Source organism: Onychomys torridus, chromosome 2, assembly GCF_903995425.1.
Source record: "Onychomys torridus chromosome 2, mOncTor1.1, whole genome shotgun sequence".
Taxonomy (NCBI): Eukaryota; Metazoa; Chordata; class Mammalia; order Rodentia; family Cricetidae; genus Onychomys; species Onychomys torridus.
This window is the reverse complement of record NC_050444.1, coordinates 20,994,518-21,018,003: the sequence shown is the minus strand read 5'-3', so window position 1 is coordinate 21,018,003 and position 23,486 is coordinate 20,994,518. Positions and strand designations below refer to the sequence as shown.

The window sequence follows — 23,486 nt, the reverse complement described above, 5'->3', positions numbered from 1 at the left end:
CCAATGCAAAATAGAAAAAAAAATATTTCAACATTCCAGTAAAATAAGAATAGTCTTTACAAATCAATGAGATTCAAATAGCACTTTTCAATCATTTACTTTAAATAATGAACTCTAAGAAATACTACTTTGAGTAAAAAAATAATGTTATATAAAAATTTTAATACCAAGAATCATTTCATTGTTAAAAAAATTTTTTTGAGTTAACTTCAAACCCAGGTAAATCATACATTGCTTACCTTTCTTTGTACTGTGTGAGCAACTGATAAAGCTTCTCTGTTTCTCCACTTTCATATAGGTAGTCTGCTTGCTCAAGTATTTCTTCAACTTCCAAAATCATAGAAAGGGAAAAAAAAGATTACCACTGTTATATATGCTAACAAAATCAGACACGAAACTACCTTTAAATCAGGAATTCTGAACAATGCAGATAAAAGTAGAAGAAAGCATGAAGCGATGACGGAAGTGACCCTACTGGAACTGGAAAGGACACACCCAGAGAACATGGGGTACTGAATTTGAGGAATACCCTTTTAAAAAATGAAAGAGAACGACTCCTTAGGAGGAATTTATGGCACAGAAACTACAGTCTTTTTGCTGCTGCTGTTAAATAAGTGTCCTGCCCTATAGGAAAGGATGCTATAGGGACTGGAGAGATGGTTCAGTGGTTAAGGCTAGAGTTCAGTTCCTAGTAGACATGTCTGGTAGCTCACAACCATCTATAGCTGTAGCTGTAGAGTATCAGACACTCTCTTCTGTCCTCCTTGGGTAAATAAATGTTCATTCATACTGATCCCCACCCCCCCTCTGTCTTTCTCTCTCCTGTTTCTCTCTCTCTCACACACACACACAAATAAATAAATAAATAATAAGTTTTTAAAGAAAATGATATAGTTTATTTACTTGCAGAACTACAAACATACTATTTTACTATATTCTCTTATTATCTAACTTATACATACACTGTGTTACAGAAAAAGTCAAACCTGTCACAAACTTTGACAAAGCTAACCACACAGAGAATCTGTAACTTAATTTATTGGCATTGCATTCCATGCAAGTCTTGAAACTATTACATATGATTATAAAATACATATTGATCTTAAAATATTAATTACAATCTAATGCCCCCAAAATCTGATTGTTTACTGAAAACACAGTAAGTTTGAATCCCAGAAAATTCCATTCATTACTAAGGTACACATGAATTTCAATTTTGCCTTCTATAAGGATACCATATTATCCACTCCTCCTATAAGCTTGTATTCTATTTATTATTTATCTTGATTTTTTTTTTATTTTAAATTCTTTTTCTTTTATGTATATGAATGTTTTGCCAGCATGTATGTCTGTGCACCATGTGTATACCTGGTGACTGAGAAGGTCAGAAGAGGGTGCTGACCCCTTGGAACTGGAGTTAAAATGATTATGAGCTGCCATGTGAGTACTGGAATGGAACCCAAGTCCTCTGGAAGAGCAGCCAGTGTTTAACACTTTCAGCCCCATTTTGATATACTTTAGTCATAGTCTTTTTGAGGTTAAAAGTTTAAGTTAAAAAAAATTAAAATCTATTAGACCAACACAAAACCATGAAATTCATGGCATAGCCATACTGTAAGTTAATATTACCAACTACATTACTTATAAATTGGATGACAACAGTAAAGAATCACTAAAATTTATTAAAGATTTTTTTCTTACTAATTGCACTTACATCTGATTAGTTAGGATGAATTCTAATATATTCATTTGGCTGGTTAATTTATGAAGTTTGCTTCAATTGCATTCCATTTTATTATTTATATATGAATAAATAGTTAATTTGTCAGGTCTGATTTTAAAGGTTAAGTAGCAATTTTTAGGTTTTAGGATAAGTAGCAATTTCACCATTCTTACAATTAAGTAATTTTATTTTAACATATTTTTGAGGTTTATTAATTTTTATTTTTATGTGTATTGGTGTCTTGCCTGCATGTATGTCTTTGTACTATGTGTATGCAATACCTGTAGAAGCCAGAAGAGACAATTGGATCCCCTAGAACTAGAGTTACAGACAATTACTAGCCACTATGTGGGTGCTGTAAATCAAACCTGAGTCCTCTGCAAGAACAGTAAGGTAGTCTTAATCACTTAGCTATCTTTCTAGTCCATTTATGTATTTTAACTCTCAGTATATATTACAGGGTAACAGGGAACTTACACTCTTGCCTCTACTTCCCAGGTTCTGGGATTAGACAAGTACCACAATGAATAACTTAATAAGTCTGTACTGTCTTAAGTTACCAACTTTGCCAGAATAGTGACAAAAATACTAATACAATATTAAAGCATATTACTTGGTAATCTCAATAGTTACATGAAAATATATAAACAGCAGTTAATTTTATTCATTACTCTACAACTCCTGAAAACTGGTTAATGCTCTTAACAGGAATTCTGTATCTCATCCTGCCAGTAATTTAAAAATTACATTAGTGCAGTGAATAAACTTTTTGTGTATGTTCTAATAACTTCTCAAGCCGCTTAGCTCCAATTTCTTTATTAAATTTTATACTGTAATACATTATAGTATACAGAATTTAAAAATATGTGTAATCTCTTCCGATTCTAAGTAGGAATTCTGAATACCACACAGTATGTGACATATAAGAAAAAAAATAGTTATAGTACTATGGGGTCACATAGGTACGCTGGTAGGAGCATGCAGACCACTCCATGCACCTATCTGAAAATTGGTTGTTCTCTGATTTAATATTCTGCAGTGTCCTGAAATATTTAAAAATAAACAATGCTGCTGACATAGAAACCACATTCTAGAAAACAATCTAAACATCTAGAGTAAATTACTTTCAACATAAATTATGACAACATAGATATCTTAAGATGAGGTAAGAAACACAACTATACAATGAAATCTTAAAACTTGACCTGAAATGAATACACACAAGTTCATAACAGTTCTGCAAAAACTTTTCAAAGAAAGAAATGCCAATGGTGTAAAACCTGGCATGTATATGTGCTAGGAAACTTTGACTTTCTAGTTTTTCATTTGTTAAATGAACTGCAGTCACATCAGAGTCATCAAGACAAAGATAAAACACTCCTTAAGTTTTGCTCAGGGGGGCTGGAGAGAAAGTTCAGCAGTTAAAGGTTAGGCTCACAACCAAAAATATGTTTTCTTAGGCGACCAAAAATTTCATACTTCTATGTTTTCTTTATATAGGACTTAATATATGGAAAATATGACAGTCAAAGATCAATACGACATCATCATCCAGATCTGAGACAAATCTTTCACACCAGTAATTCTGTGTGTCTCACAAGTACAGAAAACAATGCTATTAAAAATACCAGGAAAAGCAGTGGCACATGCTTTTAATCCCAGCACTTGGGAGGCAGAGCTAGGCAGATCTCTGTAAATTCAAGGCCAGCCTACCCTACAAAGCAAGATCCAGGAGAGGCACCAAAACTACACAGAGATACCCTGTCTTGAAAAACAAACAAACAAAACAAAACACCAGGTAATATTACTTAAGTAGGTAATATTACTTAAGTAGTACTGAACATCTGTAGGTTTCTTCATCCTTGAAGGATGTTTCAAAAGTAGGAAAAAAAAGGGAAATGAAGTTATACATGAAGAATCTTTAGGTTGCTCACCTGTGACTAACTCAACTTCTAAGTAGTTTACAGTAAGCTTTCACCTGCAGGAGAGCACTGTGAATATATTAATCTATCCCATAGAGTTTAAATTTATCCACTTTAAAGAAATGATTTTTGAAGTTCTTCACTGTGTCTTCACTTCTTGCCAGACTGGGTATTTGCTACCACCTTGTGGTAAAAGCACAGATATTACCATTTAAAAAACTAAAAAAATCCACAGTGGTTGTGTGGAGGGCCCAAAGCAGCTTGACCAAACAGCTGCCGTGACAGGCTTAGAGGCCCAGACATAGCTTCTGTGACAAGCTTACTGGCAGGCAACACACAGATCCAGGAAAAGGCATAAACTGACCCCTACCCTGACGTTCCAAACATTCCCTATACCCTTAGACAAATGTCAGCCAATCAGAGTCCTAAACCCTGGAAACCCCCTCACCCCAACCTCTGCTATGATAAAAACCACCCTGCCCAGGCTTGGGCTCTCTACTCTCACCGCTGCATCAGACAGACAGAGACCAAGCTCTGAGTTTGAAATAAAGGCTTTTGCTTTTACATACGGGGTTTGGTCTCTGTCATGGTCTTTTGGGGGTGGTACCCGCGATATGGGCATAACAGTTGAGTGTGCCTAGCATGCAAAGAGCCAAGTACCTTGATTAAACAGAGAAAAAGATTGGTATTATGAGGCCCAGAAAACAATCCATAGTAGGTATGAAGTGACACACTCTCAATTGTGCCAATATGCCACAGGACTGACACTAGCCAGGAAGTTCAGCCAGCTCATTATGGAAGACTACACAAGGGCAGGCATTGCAGGAAGGAGGCAGGGGCCTAAAGGGAAGCCAACTTGGAGACAGCAACACCAACGCCTTTGTTTCTTTCCTTTGTTATTTCCTCCCCAAGTGTGTACTGAAGAGAATTTCATTTTCTTTCCTCTCTACTGGCTTGATATATTCTATACCTGTTCTTTCTTTAGTCATCTGTGGTGATCTGAATAAGAATGGCCCCCATAGGCCCATATATTTGAATTCTTAGTCAACGAGTGGCACTATTTAAAAGGATTAGGAGGTGTGGCCTTGCGGGCAGAAGTGTCACTGGGGGTGGGCTTTGAGGGTTCAAAAACCCAAGCCAGGTCCTAGTGTCTCTCTCTTCCTGCTCCCTGTGGATCCAGATGTAGAACTCTCAAGCTACCTCTCCAGCACCAAGTCTGCCTGCCTGCCTGCTGCCATGCTCCCTGCCATGATGAGAATGGGCTAAAGCTCTGAAACTGTAAGCAAGATCCAATTAAATGCTGTCTTTTATACAAGTTGCTGTGGTCATGGTGTCTCTTCATGACAGTAGAACAAATGACTAAAACAGTCACCTTTAATTTTTTTCACCTGTATGTTGTATCTAACAATGTTTGAAGCTGGGCTGGGGGTACTGCCTTTAATCACAACTTGGGAGGTAGAGACAGTTGGACCACTGTGAGTTTGAGGTCAGCCTGGTGTCATACTCAGTTCCAGTCCAGTCAGAGTTACATAGTAAAGCTCCATCTCAAAATATAAAAGAATATAAAATATCTGAAGTTAATCACTGTCCTATGGAATATACCTCTGGATTTCAGTTTCCTGATGCTTTTTTTGTTTTTTTTTTGTTTTTTTGTTTTTGTTTTTTTGTTTTTTTGTCTTACTTTGCCATTTTTGTTTGTTCTAACACTACTGGGGATGAACCCAAGGCCTTGTAGTGCTAGGCAAGCACAATACCACTGTACTACACACCTAAGTCTTTTGCTTGAGTTTTGAGTCAAAGTCTCTCTGTGTAACCCAGGCTGGCCTCAGATACTAGATTCTCCCAGCTCAGCCTCTCAAGTGTGGGGACTACTGTTTTGTCTTTAAGGCAACCTTTTTACTCTTATATGGTCTGTGCTTGCTCGAATTTCCCACCAAAAAATATTTTCGCTCTTGGTTCATAGTACCATTACTTCTGAGATTTACTACCTGAGGAGTTTATTCCATGTTTACTAGCTGAGTGGTCCATATTTTACTAAGCCATTAAAAAGGATCATCCCAACTTCTCCAGACCACCAGTTCCTGTTTATTTTTTGTTATTTCCTTCCTTCTACTTAATTTGAGTATTCTGAGAGTCTCCTCCTAGTATTGGAAGTTGGATGCTTTAGTCCTCCATTGTTCTATTTTAACAAACACAGTTAAGGCTATTAATTTTCTTCCAATTTCCACTTTAACTTAGTCCACATTTTATCCTTCTTTGTGAATTATTTAGAAATTAAGTTATAACATACTGGATTTCCTTGGCCAGCTTTTTATTGTTGATTCCGACCCAGTTACATTAAAGCTGAAAAATGGGAAAGAATGATAGTAATGTTATTAGTAGTACTGGGGATTGAACTCAGGACCAAGGGCAAATAACTAATCTGCCATGGCCTTGTGCTGATTATTAGAAAAAAATTTAAACCTTCTTTAATACCAAGTAGAGGTTCCTTTTTATTCCTCTTGGTTTTATTTTCTAGGTGACTTTCTAAGAAGCCCAAGTTGGTCTTGAGCCAAAGAAAAAAGAAAAAAGAAAAAAGAAATCAATCCTATGAGGTCCAGAATGTTGTGTCAGTCTGTAGGATGCTGGAAAGACAGGCACCAAACCTATGTCCAAGTATGCAGTATTTTAAAAATATTCCACAGGAGCTTGCAAACAATGCATTTTGTTAATTCATATTCATCTAACAGACTAAGCACCACTGCCATGTTGCCCCAAATTTTCATATCCTTATACTTTATTACTTGATCCACTGTTTTGTTTTGGTTTAATTCTATATTTTTGAGTCAGAGTCTTAACTAGTAACTTGGCTAGTCGGGAACTAAAAGAAATCTGCCTGCCTCCATGTCCTGAGTGCTGGGACTAAAGGTGGGCAGCATCATGCCCTGGTGACCTAACTGGTTTGTTTGTTTGTTTTTAAAACAGAATTAGCTAGATATGGGCAGGCTCTTCTGCATATAAAGTTCTAGGCCATCCAGAGCTACATAGTGAGATCCTGTCTCAAAACAAACAAACAAAACCCAAAAAACATGGGCAGAATCAGACAAGAAGCAAAAATCAGAATTAGCGGTTCACCAAAATATATATGTGCTGCAGGGAGGTAAATGCGTGAATCAATCAATCCCATCCAATGGCAATATTAGTAATTTATATATAGGAGTCCCACATCCCAGCTCCTGATTGCCCCTCAGAAGACATATCCTCCCATACCGTCACCCCTTCTATTACACATACACAAAGCTCATGGGCCTTGAGCTGGAGAGATGGCTCAGCAGTTAAGAGCACTGGCTGTTCTTCCAGAGGTCCTGAGTTCAATTCCCAGCAACCACATGGTGGCTCACAACCATCTGTAATGAGATCTGGTGCCCTCTTCTGGTCTGCAAACATGCATGTAGGCAGAACACTGTATACATTATAAAAAATAAATAAAATAAATCTTAAAAAAAAAAAAAAAAAAAAGCTCACGGGCTTCAAGAAGGCCTATCTCCTGAAAATGTATTTTTAATGTAACAGATATATAGAAACTTTTTCCATGGTTGATCTGGAAGTCATTAGGTAGACCAGGCTGGCCTTAAATTCACAAAGATCCACCTGCCTTTGTACCATTTTCTTTTGTTGTTGTTGTTCTTTGTTGTTTCTTGAAACAGGGTTTCTCTGTGTAGTTTTGGTGCCTGTCCTGGATCTCACTCTGTAGACCAAGCTGGCCTCAAACTCACAGAGATCTGCCTACCTCAGCCTCCTGAGTGCTGGGATTAAAGGCATACACCACCACTGCCCAGCTGGGTACCATTTTCTTAAAGACAAGACAGTTCCATATAAATGAAATAGGCAACTAGAGTTTTCTTTTTGTTTTTCTGGTTTTTGTTTCGTTTTGTTTTCTTTTTAAGACAGAGTCTCACTATGTAGCTCTGGCTGTCCTGGAACTTGCTATATAGACCAGGTTGGCCTGGAACTCAGAGATCTGCATGCACCATTACACTAAGCCCTACCAACTAGTTTATAATAACAACCTCAAGTTCTTGTATCAGAACTTTAAAAGAATATCAGCTCAGTATTTAGTACTTCTCTTCTTTGATCACATTCTCCTTTAGGGATACAAAAGGACTGATCCATAAGCTGAAGTGGTATTCCTTTTATATAGAAAAAGTTTGCCCCTTGCTATATAAACCGACTTAATGAGATACATTTTTAATGGGTAAGCCTTAAAGTGTTTAACTCATTTATGTTATGTCAAAGAAGAAATGGAATTTTCTCACTTTTTAACCAGTTACCTGATCATTGACACCAAGTTGCATTCTATTTGTAAATAAAATATTCCCTTTCCAAATTCTAAACTAGAGGCTAGCTGCTTTATTATATCGAGTATAACACTTTGGCACTAGAGAAATAAAAGAATTATTTTGTCATTCTAAAGCAAAAGTTGACAAACTTTTGCTATATATACATCGACAGTTTATAGTTTGTAGGCCATTCATTGTCTTTTGCTATTCTGTTTCATTCTATACATACAATGTACCTTCAAACTTTTCAAGATATAAAAAATTTTTTTTTTAGCTCAAGAGTCCTATAAAGAGGGCTCAGTGGATAACAGGACTTCCCACAAAGACTGACAAGTTAAGACAGATCTCCTGGCCCCATATAGTAGAGTGAAAGAATTCCCAAAGGTTGTTCACTGACTTTTGATACTATGCTGTGGCACCCCAACAAGCACACACATTAAATAAATTATACATACACATACACACTGACTGATAGAGAAGAACATATAATACTATTAATTTCATTATATATTCAAAAATAAGTTAATGACAAAATCTCAAAATTAAGGGGCTGGCTTAGAGAGTAAAGAGCTTGTTGTATAAGCATGGAGATCTTAGTTTAGCTCCCTAGCACCCATATAAACAGCTGACTGTGGTAGCACACATCTGTAATCCCAGCACTGGGAAGCAGAGCTCCAGGTACAGTGACTTTGTCTCAATGAATCAGTTGCCGGGGCTGGAGAGATGGCTCAGCACTAGCTGTTCTTCCAGAGGTCCTGGGTTCAATTCCTAGTACTCCTATGGTGACATACAATGGTCTAAAGCTGTACTCCTTTGGAATCCGATGCCTTCTTCTAGTGTGCAGATATATGCAGACATAACACCCATTTACATAAACAAAAAATAATAAAAAAGTTGGGAGAGCCAAAGAGGAAACCACAACACCAATCTCTGGCATTATGCGCACAGGGTTACATATTCACTCACCCACCTACAAAAAAATCTTCAAGATCTTTAGCTTATACTTACCTTTGGCTGTGGCATGAACCACAGCAGTCTGAGAAATGAGTTGGTAGGTTTCAAAGCCCAAATAAGACAAAGCTGAAAACAAAAGGCCTCTCTTGAAAGGTCTTGTGTTTCCTATCACCTAGAGAAAAATAATATATTAAATTTATGAAACTCAGAAATCATAAAGAATTTTCAACCCCAACCAAAAACATACCCATTTTCTCCCACCTCCAAAGCAAGTAACTATAGAATGATAGAAGCTAAAAAAAAAAAAAAAAAAATACCACTTCCTCAGTAAAACTATTTCAAACCTTACATACAGTATATCTTAGTAATGGAGGCAGCAGTTTGTCTAAAGGTCAATTGTAGACTAAGAATGTAACTCGGGTAGAGCACCATGAACGAGACATTTGTTTCAAAACCCACAACCTCAAAATGAATGAATCAATCGATTAATTGATTAATTAATATAGCAAACATGACTCACATTATTATGGAAATCTTTTACAAAGACACAGATACTATAAATTGTATGGAATAATATTAATAATAAGTTAATCAATTAATTCAATAATCTAAACCAATACATAATACTAATTACAGACAAGCTGAAAACTATAATTACTACACATAAAAATATATACAGCTCTCAGTGAGGATATTGTCTAAAGACCCTATAGTTTTTAAATAGATGATGAATAATAATCATATTTAAGATGTGTATGGTACACATGCCTATAATCCCAGTACTCAGGAGTTAAGAGGCAGGCAGACCAGAAAGACATTAAGGCCAGTCTCAGCAACAGAGTTGCTGAGTTTCAGTTCAAGGCCAACTAAGATAGACCTGAGGCCCAGTCTCAAACCACAAAATATACAAGCAGATTTGGAATTAATTTATAACCAGATCATTTTGACCAATTACAAGGACTATATGTCACTCCTACAACTCTTCCCCTTTTCCATCACTCTTCTATTTGACACAGTATCATTTTTTCCTTTTTGTCAAATAATTTGATCAGCATAAGAACAAACTGCTCTCTTTATTAAAAAGCAGCCTGTAACTTTTTTTTTTTCAATCTTTTGGAGACTGGATCCCACTTTATAAGACAAGCTGGACTTGAGTATCTTCCTGGTTCTCCTGTCTCTGCCTCCAGATATGGGATTACAAGGTTCCAGCTAATTTATTTTCCTTCTGAAAACAACCTTGGACCAGATATGTGACTCAGTGGTAAAGTACTTGTAAGAATGCTCACTCTGTATTTCCTGTGGTCAATTCTGAATTCTCACTGTACTCTGGTATATCAACAGCATTTAACAGCTAATTATTTTCTCTTAGAAAAACACATTATAAGAATAAAAATAGACAAGTCATGGGTTGACACTAAATTTTAAAACCATCTTTTTTGGAATATTTACATATAATAAATTACATACTTGAGGGTACAATTTTAACTTGTATAAACTGGGGAAACACATTTTCATCACCACAACCAAGATGATAAACATACTTATCAACTCAAAATCATCCTTTTTGTAATGTACTTTCCCAGCTTGTGTTTTGTTACTGTTAAAGCAGTTCAGATTGTTTTTGAAATATTATTCCCTTGGATTTCTTCCTGTCTCATGACTGTTCCCATCTCTTTTATTAACTCATTTCTAATGTGTCCATACCTGTTGTATGTGTCTGGGCTTAATCCTAAACCTCTGTTTTGTATTTGTGACCTTATTTCCTCTCAGTTTTAAATGCCAGATTTGGCCCATTCTATCTCTCGCCTGGATGTCTCTTCTGAATTGGAGAGCCACTCAACATCTGCCTCTATGTGAAGTCTATTATGAATTTCAAGACAGGGTTCTTCCCACCAAACCCTCTCTTCTCAGTCCCCTATTAAAGAAATGGGAGCTGTATTCTCCTAGTTGATCCCTTTTTTGTTTGTTTTGGTTTTATTTTTATTTTTAGATTCATCTATTTTATGTGCATGAGTGCTTTGCCTGAAAGTATGTATATGTTCTATGTGCATGCCTGGACCTTGCAGAGGTCAGAAGGGGGTGTCAAATCCTCTGGAACTGGAGTTACCAAAGGTTGTAAGCTATCATGTAGGTGCTGGGAACATAAATGGGGTTCTAAGAAAGAGCATAAAGTGTTCTTAACAACTGCCACTGAGCTCTCTCTCCAGCCTACTTGTCCAGTTTTTAAAAACAAACAAAAAACCACTGACTCATCTAGATTTTTCTCACAATCCATATTTAATTCACATCTAAACTTCTGATATAATCTTAGACTAGAAAAGGGAAAATACACCACGTCCTAATTTGTTGAATGTTTTGTTAAAAATGAATATTCAAGATATTAGGCTAGGTGATGGTGGCGCACACCTTTAATCCCAGCACTTGGGAGGCAGAGCCATGCGGATCTCTGTGAGTTCAAGGCCAGCCTGGGCTACCAAGTGAGTTCCAGGAAAGGCACAAAGCTACACAGAGAAACTCTGTCTCGAAAAACAAAACAACAAAACAACAACAACAAATTAGCATCTGTGAATTAAAAATGAATCAACAGCAAAATAGTATTTCATGTTCTGAATGAATTCTCCATTTTTAAAGGCAGGTTAGTGGTGTAGACCAGCTTGTAGAATCTTACCTAGCATATAGGGAAACCCTGGGTTGGATCTTCAGCACCTCATAAACTGGGAGGTAAGAATAGAAGGGTCAGGAGTTCAAGTTACCCTTACCCTTGGCTACATTACCTGAGACACACAAGATCTTGTCAAAAATAAAAAGGAGAAAGAGGAGAAGAAAAGTTGGATTAGGGAGAGAATATGCCAGGTTTATAGTTAAAAACAAAACAAAACAAACAAACAAACAAAAAAAACCAGAAAGACCAAGATTTTTAACATTAAGTATTAGTACCCTACTAATCCACACAGTAGAAAGGTTGTGTAAACTATTGTAATTTGAGAAAAATGTAACATTTAGAATGCTCAACTTTTTGTGCTGAATACACAACTTTCTTAAAAGGGGGATATTGCCATTGAGTGACTATCTCTCACTGTAAATTCATAAACTGACATTTCATCTGTTGAATTCTTATCAGTTTGATTAATATCAAGCAACCCTTTATCTGGGAAAGCAGATTAAAAACAATGTTTCTATGGTTAAAATCAAAGGGCCAGGACACCTCCAAGATACAGATATGTATCCAACAGCTAGAATATGCCACTTCACCTTGTACCTCTAAAGTAGAATGTAACACTTTTTATAATGAGTTCTTAACCACAAAAATGTCTTGAAGGAGCCATAGAGATGACTCAGTGGATAAAGGCACCTGCCACCAAGGCCTTATGACCTGAGTTCAATCCCTGGGACCCACAGGATGAAAGGAGAAAACAGAATCCTGTAGTTAGAGTTTTCCTGCCTGGCCCAGTCAGGACAAATCTCTCTTACCCACCAGTCCCACAGTTGCTCAGACCCAACAAAGAAAACACACAGAAACTTATATTGCTTACAAACTGTATGGCCATGGCAGGCTGCTTGTTATCTACTTCTTCTATCTTAAATTAACCCATTTCTGTTAGTCTATACTTTGCCACGTGGCTCACCAGTATCTTTACATGTTGCTTTCCATGGCGGCGGCTGGTGGTGTCTCCCCTCAGCCTTCTACTTCCCAGAATCCTCTTCTCTCTTGTCCCGACTATACTTCCTGCCTAGCCACTGGCCAAACAGCATTTTATTTGTACAGAATGATATCCACAGCAGAATCCCTCAAGTTTTCCACTGACCTCCACATGTACACTCTACTATGCATCTGAACACATATATGGAAAGTATAATGTAATTACAATTTTTAAAAACCATTCTTATATAAAAGAAGTATGCTCCCAGACCTACTTTTTCTTCTCCATTAATTTTACCAACTTTAAAGCCAGAATTTTTTTAAATCATTAGATGGAAAGGAATATGTTAAAATTCTTCCTCCTTTCTTTGAAATTTTCACCAGAATATCTTCCTCTTAAATATTAGAATTCCCCTGTGATGAATGAAAAGCCTCTTTCTTGGTGTCATATTAAATACTTTGAATATTTTACCATGGCTGGAAAATAGAATTATATATAAGCCCATTGTGGTGGCACTTGCATTTAATCCTGGCACTCAGAAGGCAGAGACAGATAGAACTCTGTGAGTTCTAGGCCAGCCAGGGCTACAAAGCAACCCTGTCTCAAAAACAAAACAAAACAAAACAAAGAAATAATTACATGCTAAAAATTCAAAAGGTAACTGGCAGACCTACTGCACTACTTGCCTATCCATATGTCAACTTGGCCCTCTTCACACAGTCCAAAATATGTCACTTCCCCTTTACCCTCAAATTTCTTTTAGCAGTCATAGCTCACTTAGTAGCACCACTGTTCGTTAGGCTGTTATTTGATTTCCTATAATCTTTAGACTAAAATCAGAAATAGAACAGTTCATAAGGAAGGTTTTTAAATTTTGTACTTATTATTGTATGATGAGTACAGATGACACGTAGAGGTCAGAGAATAATTCTGGGGACTCAGTCCTGTCTTTCCACAGTGGGTCAGAGGATCAAGCAGCAGAGTCTATAAGGTTTTCTGAATCTGGTTGTCAGAGGCAATTTATCACAGGGCATGGTGGTACACACCTTTCATACCAGAATTTGGGAGGTAGAGGCAGGTGAATCTCTGTGAGTTTGAGGCCAGCCTGGCCTACAGAGCTAGTTCCAGGACAGTCAGGGATACATAGAGAAACCCTGTGTGACTCCCCGACCCTCAAAAATAAGAAGGCAATTTATCCCTTGTGTGATATTTTTCTTTACATGTACTATGTATGGGTTTACTGACCTCCTTACTGTCAAAGATTAAGGAAAGTTGACTTTTGGCTATCCTCTTTGACCCCCTGCCCACCCTGGGGAAAGTCAGCTGCAATGTCTGCTGGCAACAACACCTTGAGGAGAAAATACCTGCCTACTGCCATCTGAGAGTGTGGCAGCAGAACTTCCTCCTTCTTTCCTCAGAAACTGAGCTTTCAAAAGAGCAAAAGAGAGGCTGGAGTGGTAACTCAGTGGTTAAGATCACTGGCTGCTCTTCCTGAGGACCCAGATTCAATTCCCAGCACTCATGATGTGACTAACAACCATTTAAAAACTCCAATTCCTGGAGGATCAGGGGATCTGATGCCCTCTTCTGGCCTCCACCTGAAGGCTAAGGCAAGAAAACCACTTGGGCTGCACATTAAATTCAATGCCAACCTTAGGCATTAGGGAGGCTCTGTCAAAACAAGCCAACAAACACAACCACAAAATAAAGCAAAATCCTGAGATTTTAAATGAGACCTCAACAGTTGAAAGCCTGACTTAACCTCATGAGAGATGTATGCTAGACACCCAATTAAGCCATACCTAGACTCCTGACCTACACACACCACAGATAATACATATTCGTATTAAGCAGGCATTTAAAAGCGTCTTTTAGGACTTACAATAACAAAATAGTTAAATATATTTTAGGGACCAATGCCATCCCTTTTCAAGAATAAAGAGGGTCACCGGGCGGTGGTGGCAGACGCCTTTAATCCCAGCACTCAGGAGGCAGAGCCAGGTGGATCTCTGAGTTTGAGGCCAGCCTGGTCTACAGAGTGAGATCCAGGACAGGCTCCAAAACAACACAGAGAAACCCGTCTTGAAAACAAACAAACAAACAAACAAAAAAACAAAAAGAAAAATAAAAGAATAAATAGGGTTATGATCAGTCTAGTAAAAGTTTCAGAACTGAGGCAATTAAAAAACAAAATCCAGACAGCATTAACATGTATGGAAACCAAGAAACTCGAGGATAATTACTTAAAAAAAAATAAATTCTCTTATTTACTGAAAATTTCAGAGTTACATCAAAAGCAATTTTGCCCCCGGGTGCTAGGCAAGGGCTGTAACCCTGAGCTTCTTTCTTTTTAACTATTTATTTTGAGACAAAGGCTCATTAAATTGCCCAGACTAGCCTTGAACGGGCTCCATACCCCAAGCTGACCTTGAATTTGCGACCCTCCTGCCTAGTAGGTGGACTACAGCATTGAGCCATCAGGCTGGGCTGTCTGAGTGCCATAACCCTGGGCGGCTCGGCAGAAAGCGCCTTTCTCAACGGTCAAAGTTCTTGCACCTTCCTGTTCTATTTTCGGACAGGGAGGGCAGGGAGGACAAACACCTCTGCCCCAAGGCCAGCCGTCACGGAGGAGGCTTGCAATGCGGAAGCTCCACGAACGTCTAGCCGGGGTGCGGGACCTCCAAACCTGGAGATGGGACACCACCCCCGGCGCCCTGCCGAGGGAGAGGGCGGGACCAGGACAGCGGGTTACCTCGGAGCCGAGGAATCCCCGGGCGCCACAGTGCCCACGGCTGCCCCAGGCCCTCGCCAGCTGACAGACGCTCTGGGCGGCTCCGCGCCGCAGGCCGATAGGGCGCCACAGCCGCGAGGACAGCGCCATGACTGACAGCTCACCAGCCTGACCGAGCGCGCCCCAAGGACTCCACCGAGCGGGGCGGGGCCAAAGGCACGACCGGAACGCCGGTCTCCAGCTTCCTGGCCAGCAACTCCGCCACGCCCGCTTCCGGGCTTCGGGTTCCGGAGACCGGAAATGACTCGTCGGGACTCGGGGAGGGGGGCACATCACGCATGCGCGCAGCAAGCTCCGGCGAGCGAGGGAGCCGTCCTCTGGCCAGTGGCGGCTGTCTGTTGTAACTTTTGCGAAAGCTGTCCTTCCTTTGGCCAGAGTGTAAATTAACAGAGAAGAACTGAAAGTTCTGAAGTAGACCCAATAATGTATGCATAAAAGAAAAGGTGATTAAAAGCAGTTTTTCCATAATTCTCCAAAGTCACCGAAAGTAAAGTCAGTCCTGGCACTTATGGTGCTTTTTGAAAATAAGCGCTTGAATGAATTAAATTGCCTCACACACGGAGGACAGTGGAAAAATCCACAGACTGGAGATGGTGGAAACTAAAGTTGGGAGCCGATCGAGAAGAGAAGGAAAGCAAAGCCCCACCAGGTCTGAGTCAAGAAATATTAGGAAGAGGAGGAATCCTACCATAGCCAGACTTTTAGAGCGCTTGCCTTCGCTTGCATGAGGTCCTGGGTTCAATTCCCAGCACTGCAAAAGACTGGAATGGGAACACATGCCTACACTGCTAGAGAGGTGACGCACAACCAGGAGTTCAAGACCATCCTCGGCTACATAATGAATTAGGTGCTAGCCTGAAATCTGGAAGACCCTGTCTCAATAAAGAAAAAAGGTGTGTGTGTTGTGTGTGTGTGTGTGTGTGTGTGTGTAAAAGAGAGAGGAAATGAGAATGAATATCTCTGGAATTGGAACTGGAGTTACAAGGGGTAACTTCTGAGCAATCTCTTTAGTCCCCACATTCTACTTCTTTTTTTTTGCGGGGGGTGGGGGTGGGGGGTGGTGGTGGTTCCAGACAGGGTTTCTCTGTGTAGCTTTGCGCCTTTCCTGGAACTCACTTGGTAGCCCAGGCTAGCCTCCAACTCACAGAGATCTGCCTGGCTCTGCCTCCTGAGTGCTGGGATTAAAGGCGTGCGCCGCCGCCGCCGCCGCCGCCGCCGCCGCCGCGCGACATTCTAGTTCATATTCTAAATTCATTTATTGTATTGGTCTCTAGTTGTCTGGGAGATCAACTATAATGTGATACTAGCAACTCATGTATATATGCTACAACGTCATGCCCTATTTAATAAATATATGAAATTTTATTTGTCAATTTTCATATGTTAAATAAATGATAAAAAATACATTATATTGAAAATATGTATATCCTTCTCAACTTCTAGTCATTTCCACAGAAGGAATGACTTTTATGTATCTCTACTGCTGGCTAGTTCAATATTACTAAATAATATGTTTATACACCATTGGAAGCCATGCTCATGCTGAAATTCCAATTCTGATGTTTCAGCTACAATGAATTCTGGGTTTATTGTGTTGTTGTGAATAAACTCAGGGCCTTGTACAGGTTAGTCAAAGGCTCTATAACCTAGTTGCATGCATGGCCTTACCCATAATATATTTCTTTGGTTATACTTATGCTGAAAAACTTGTTTACCTGAAATTCAGATATAGCTCAGCTTCTTTTCTGACAACCTTACTTGGTTTTCCATTGTCAAGCACTATCACTTTAGAGACTAGGGACATAGTGCTTGCCTCACCTGAATGAAACCAGAGGTTCAATCTCCTGCACTACCTATTTTCCTGTGTTAACTGCAGTCATTTTTTTGTTGTTGTTTTGGTCTTGGTATTTTTGGCAGAACTGTTATGTGATATATCCTTTCCATCCATTTGCCTACGGAAGCTTTTGATATGATTTTGTCCTATTACTGGCAAGTTAGGATTTTTTTTTTTTCACATGGTTTGAACGCAGGACCTTGCAAATGTGAGCTATAATCCCTAGCATGCAATGGGATCTGCTTAAGAAATAGATATAAAGCGCTGGTGCTGTAGCTTGCTGAAAGAATGCTAACATATGAGGCCTTGGGTTTGATCCCTGGCGCTGTAAGAAAAGGAAATAAAAGGTAGATCAGACACTTACTCCCCTTCTTAAGTTTGTTATAGGCATACTGTCCCGGCACCCAGAGACTACACTGTCTGCTCTTTCTGTGTCTTTTTGGCTTCATTCCCTGACCCCTCTCTTTCCCCTTCACCACATGCAGCTCAGTAAGTTTCATCCCCACTGTATTTTTGATACTACAAAGAGCTGCAGGCTTCACTACATGATATTTTCTTTGCCAGTATCCCTTCATAGTCTACTACCAAATAACTTCTTCCTTTCCCCGTATGACCAGACTTTCTTACCTGGCTGATTTCCATTTCTCTTTCCTTAGAGAAATGCCTCTTGATTCCTCCTAAATATACTTTAATTTATTAATTCATAATTTCACTTTTACTTTTGTGATTGTTTGTCTGGAGTATATTTTGGAGGAATTGGTAACATATGCTTTCATTATACTGTAATTTCAATTACTCTGTTTTTTTTCACTTATAAAAAGATATGAACCAATTTTTCCTTTCATTCAATAAATATGTATTATGTGTATATAATGTTAGGTCTCAAACCTCGGACAGATGGCTAAATGAGGTGCCTATTTAACATATCAAAGCAGACTCTGGCCACAAGATTCTCTGCAACTATTTGTTACTGGGTCTTCCTGACTGGCATTCCCCTCCCTGTACCCTAAACACTACAGCTCTGCCCTATATAACCAGCCATTGTGGCTACGCCTCTTTCTTGGTCTCCTGGCTCCTGGTTTTTCTCCTTTGCTCTCTCACTCCCCCACACTCCCTCCTCTCACGGCCCTGTTCAGTCTGGACACTTCCAGATACCTCTGGCTGTGTTCTTCAAAGCCTTATTGCGTCTACAATAACCTTCTCCTCCACCCATCCCTGGGAGCATCATGTTCTCCTTGTTTGTTGTTTTCATTTATGTAATATGCTTCCTACTCTTCTAGTAACAAGAAAAGTACAAACAGTATGAAATACTATATGGTGATAAATGCTAACTAGGAAGACAAGGGAGAAAGAGGTATAAATATGTTTCGGTGAGGCATTGCAATTTCATTTTATTTCTCTTTTATCCCCCTTCCAGTGTTAAATATTGTTTATGCTAGGTATTTAGAACTTTATAACTGCGCAACTACCTCGGCCAAACTTTCCAGTCCTAAACTGGATAATGGCCAGAAAAAAAGCCTCTCAGAACTTTTGAATTAATACCCGAAGAAGTGACTCACGAAGATCTTTAGGGACAAAGCATTTTGTGCAGAGTAAAATAAATATGCAAAGTCCTGCTCTGGAAAAGCAAATGGAAATTCTCATGACCAGCAAGCAAGGAGGAAGTAAGAGATAAAGATCAGAGACAAGGTGGGTGGCCTGCAGTACAGTTTCTCAGTGACACTGTAAGAATTTGTAATGTTTTCTTTGTGTGACTAGGTCAGATCTAATTTACATGTTATGTTGGATGGGGCCTTCCGTGTTTCGAGTAGACTAAAGGGGAGCATGGTTGACCTCTGAGGGGCTAACTCTCCTCCTCCCAGCAGCTATCAGTTGCCAAGGGTGAGACCCCATGCCCATTGCCCTCTCTCCCTGCTGTCTAACTTGAGCTTTGGCAGGCCTTCTGCATGCTGTCACACTTGCTGTGGGTTCGTATGTGAAACTGCCCAGAAAACAGTTTCACTGTAGTCACTCACTGACCCAGGCCATTCTCATTGACACTGACCATTCTTTCTCTTCTGCCTGCTTTAATGATCACTGCTGGGTCTTGGGTGGGAGTGGGGGGTATGATACAGATATCCCATTTAAGGCTGAGCTTTCCTTCATCTCTTATTCTCTGTGCTTTGGCTCTTTGTGGGACTCTGTGTTAAATAGAAGCTTCTCTGCTGATCGCTGAGAGGTGCATTAATCTGTGGGTTTAGCAGTAAGTCATTAGGAGTTAGTTTAATACTCTGTCCATTTAGTAGTGCTAGGTTCCTGCTTAGGGCCTATGACCTGTCTAGCTGTAGTTCTTGCCTTGATAACAGTGCCAGGTGTGAGTTTCATTTTGTGGAGTGGAACTTAAATCCAAACGGAAAGTGGTTGGTGATTCCCATGCAATTCCTGCCCCTATTGCACAGTGGGGCCTGTCTTTCCAGGCTGGTCATTGCTGTAGCTTACAGGGTTCACTGCTGGGTAAGACTGAGATTTTCTCCTCTGGTAGCACATATATCATATCCCATTCTTTGGCTATTTCTACTGAGTGCTTCTTCTCACCCCCTTGTTCTCATCAATTTAAATGAACTAACTTTTGCCAGGTTCGTGGTAACTACTGTGCTTTTGTCTTTGTTTATTTCTATCCCATTCTTGAGCAGAAGTTTTAAATTTTCATGCAGTAGAAGATGTGGCGTTGAGCACCCATCACAATAGGCTTTTTGAGATCAGTCTGATGACTTTAGAACAACTACTTATCTACCACATTTCTTGTTATTCACTTGTACCTTTCTCACTTGTGAAAAGGTACATGGCACTAAACACATTACAAGGCTTTTGTGATGCTTTAATAAAATGAAGCATGTAAAATGACTCAGGGAGTGTGCACACTGGACCCACTCTGCAGAAGGATGGTTAAGACTTGGCATTTCATTCTTAAATTTTTTTGTCTGGATCTGTTCTCTTTTTTAAAGATTTATTTATTTTATATATATGAGTGTTTTGCCTGCTACCCTTGGAGGTCAGAAGAAGACATCAGATCCTCTGGAGTTCCAGATGTTTGTGAACGACAAACTGGGAACTCTGCAAGAGCAAGTGCTCTTAACCTCTGAGCCCCCCAGATCTGATATTTTAATGCCTAAAGTCAACTACGGGTTTTGTGAGAAGTCTTAAAACGTCAGCGGTCAGAAGCTCAGCAAAGAAAACTGGAGTGAAATGGGGTGGGGAGCAAGTTCACTACCAAAAGCAAAACTTCATCTTCGTCCCACCCACAAGCCCCTCCTTCGCCCCGAGCCGCTCAGGGCCCCGCCCACGAGCCCCGCCCCTCCGCGGGCCAGCCCTCAGGTTCCAGTAAAGCCCCTGCTTTCCTGGCCACCTTGCGGTGCTCTCTGCCGGGTCTCCACCCTCACTTGGCTTCACCGGCGACCTCGCACGTGAGTGCGTCACTTTTCCCAGTTCAGGAGCCGTGTGGCCCACCCCCAGCCTGCAGCCTCCCGGGGAGCCGGCTGGTCCTAGGGGAGGGAAATTAGGGCCCGCAGGCTTCGTGCCGCTGGGCCCGCCGGGCCCGGGCGCTGGAAGTGCTCCGCGGGCTTCCGGTGCCCACCCTGGGAGCTCCCCGGGCGTCGCGAGCCGGGTCCGCCGCCGACCAGTCGAGGCTCGGCGCTCGGGGTCAGCCTTGGGCCGCGAGCGCCTCCCGGGCCTGCAGCTCGCGCACCTGGATTGCAGGGATCCGCGAGCCCCAGGGAAGGCAGGGTGGGGCGAAGGGTTACAAGCTCCGAAATCTCGGTCCCGCTCAGCTGGGAAAGATCCGTGAACCAGATGAACCGGTCGGGGTGGGGGGTGGGGGTGGAACGGTGGAGGAGAGGCTGCACCGTGTGGGAAAAGGTGATACTGAATTCGGTGCAAAGCCAGGACTGCGTGAAGTCCTAGCAGCTCCTGCACCTGTCCCGGCTTCTAAAGTCCGCCCGGTGCTTTGGACTCACTGCCACAGGGCGTGGAGGAAGGGCAGTGGCATTTGTTTCTCGCTCAGAAACTTGATGGAGCAAAGTGACCGTTAGTGCTGGACCTAACGCACTTGACGGTGATCCCCAACTTTTGCTTCTTTCTGTTACCCGTTTGTGACCGCCTCAGAATAATCACATAGAGGGTAGAGCGAGTTTAAAAGTAGTACTATACTGCAGTGATCCACAGCCACTGTGCTAGACAGTTGTTATATATGTTAGCCCACAGTTTAAATGGTGCTATTATCTTTCCATTCTTCAGAAAACTGGGCTTGACTCACTTTTGCTGTATGTGTGTCAAGTGATAGCATTAGGTTGCGATCCAGGTCTGTATGGTTTTGTAGTATAAGATTTATAAGTGTAAACGAACATGATTTCATGAGTAAGTAAGTTATCTGTCTAGTTTTAAGTATGTTCTGAGGTGTGTTAGCTGTCTAACGTTTGGGTAGGATTCACAACCCTTTAAGGCGTGTTTCTGCATTTGTAAAATAGATACAGCACTGCTATGTCATAGAGTTGTGAGGATTAAGTAAAATATTTGTAAAGCATTCAGCAAAGTGCCTGGTACACAATTAATGATAAACTTTATATACTCCCACACATCTTGTCAGCCAGTTGTACCCAAATAAAACCTGTTCAGTCCTAGAACATAGGTAGAGGGAAACAGCAAAGCTTAGGAAAGGGAACTGAGAAAAGATGGCCTATGAGAATAGTTGCAGTGACATTAATGGACTCTCAGGATTAATCTGCTTTTCAAGGCCTTTTTGTTTTGCCTTTGTTTCAATTCTTTACAAAGGCAGAGAAAACCTGTCAAAAAAAAGAAAGAAAGAAAGAAAGAAATGTGAACATTTATAGACAGTCATCTATAAAATAACTACATGTAAGAAAGCTAACAATTACATATTTTAAGATATTTTATGTGACTGGTGATGTAGCTCCGTGTAAGGGAACTTGTCTAGCAAACTGGAGGCCTTGGGGTCAGTCCCCCAACACTGGAATAAACACGTATAAAATTAAAGAAAATATTTATTGACATTCTTCACAACAGAATTCTTTTTGCACTATCTGGTCAGACATCCAGTTCATATTGTTCTTATGCCCTGTCAATTCTTTGTCTGCTTTTCTTTTCTTTTCCCTTTTTTTGGTTTTTTCGAGACAGGGTTTCTCTGTGTAGCCTTGCGCCTTTCCTGGAACTAGCTTTGAAGACGAGGCTGGCCTGGAACTCACAGAGATCCGCCTGCCTCTGCCTCCCGAGTGTGGGATTAAAGGCGTGTGCCACCACCACCCAGCCTTTATCTACTTTTCTACGTGGTGTTTCTTGCCATCTTCTGTTGCCATCCCTGGATTTTACCTGTTATTGTTAAACTACCTCTTTTCTAAAAATCTCTTTCCTCAGTGATTTAAGTATGCTTGGTGGCCAAATCAAGAAAGAAAATGTTGGCTGCAAAAAATGATGTCATGGTATTTTCACCTTTAAATATTCATAACGAGGCTCTATTCTTATCAAAGCAGTGTCTCTGTAATGGACCTTTTAGTAAGAATCAATAACTTCCATTAGTTCCTGGGCCCTTGAGGAGTCCAAACCCTTGCTGCCCAGTCCTTTCTGTTACCTTCATCTTGCAATCTAACTTCCTTCCCTCCTTTATGTTCTTAAATTTGTCTTTAGGTACTGATGTCTAGGTTAAAACTGAAATGAATGAGCTAGAAGACTTGTAAAGATGTGTTTAAGACTTTTCAAGAGTTTAATCACTTATCAAAGATTTTATTCTCATACTGATAACCGACTGAACTTACTATATATACATTTTGATAAGATTCTGATAGCTATGTTTAAACCTGTAGCTATGTTATGTATTGGTTTAAATGTATTTGAAGAAGTCTGGGAGTGGGATACTGGGAATTTCTTTCTTTTTAGAAAGGGTTTTCATTCCATATTTACACACACACACACACACACACACACACACACACAAACACACACAAGGTTAACTGAATGGAATCATAACTTTTTAAAAGACATGAAAATTAGTTGATATTGTAGTCACACTCACCGTTGTGTATTAGGTATTTAGTACATTAATAGTTCCTCCATGAGAAAGGACTATTACAGTCAGTAAACTATTTTGAAATACCGTCTTATGAAGTGGGTACATTATATCTAGTTCCTGTACAATTAGCAAAGCAACAATGTGGGATGTGGGTGCAGGTTCAAGTGTCATCATACTACTCTGGTGTTTTGTTTTGCTTTGCTCTGTTTGGGCTGTTTTTTCTTTCTCCCTTTCTCTCTCTCTC

At 40.1% G+C, this 23,486-nt stretch overlaps 2 protein-coding genes across 3 annotated transcripts in view; one reads left to right on the top strand and one right to left on the bottom strand.

Annotated features, from left to right (window-relative positions):
- The window catches only part of Rmdn1 (regulator of microtubule dynamics 1), a 29,668-nt gene extending 14,121 nt beyond the window's left edge, over positions 1 to 15,547 (bottom strand). The window contains exons 1-3 of the mRNA XM_036177715.1: positions 15,312 to 15,547; positions 8,973 to 9,090; positions 240 to 327 (exon numbers count right to left, since the gene is read on the bottom strand). Of these exons, the coding sequence (XP_036033608.1) occupies positions 240 to 327; positions 8,973 to 9,090; positions 15,312 to 15,440 (335 nt within the window). The 5' untranslated portion in view covers positions 15,441 to 15,547. The remainder of the gene's footprint in view (positions 1 to 239; positions 328 to 8,972; positions 9,091 to 15,311) is intronic.
- A 4,969-nt stretch (positions 15,548 to 20,516) lies between these two features.
- The window catches only part of Cpne3 (copine 3), a 49,726-nt gene continuing 46,756 nt past the window's right edge, over positions 20,517 to 23,486 (top strand). Inside the window, exon 1 of one of the 2 annotated variants that reach the window (XM_036179555.1) lies at positions 20,517 to 20,627. The gene's annotated coding sequence lies outside the window, so the exon portion shown is untranslated. Of the gene's footprint in view, positions 20,632 to 23,486 lie in introns of both variants that reach the window. The other variant, XM_036179556.1, reaches the window with a different exon arrangement.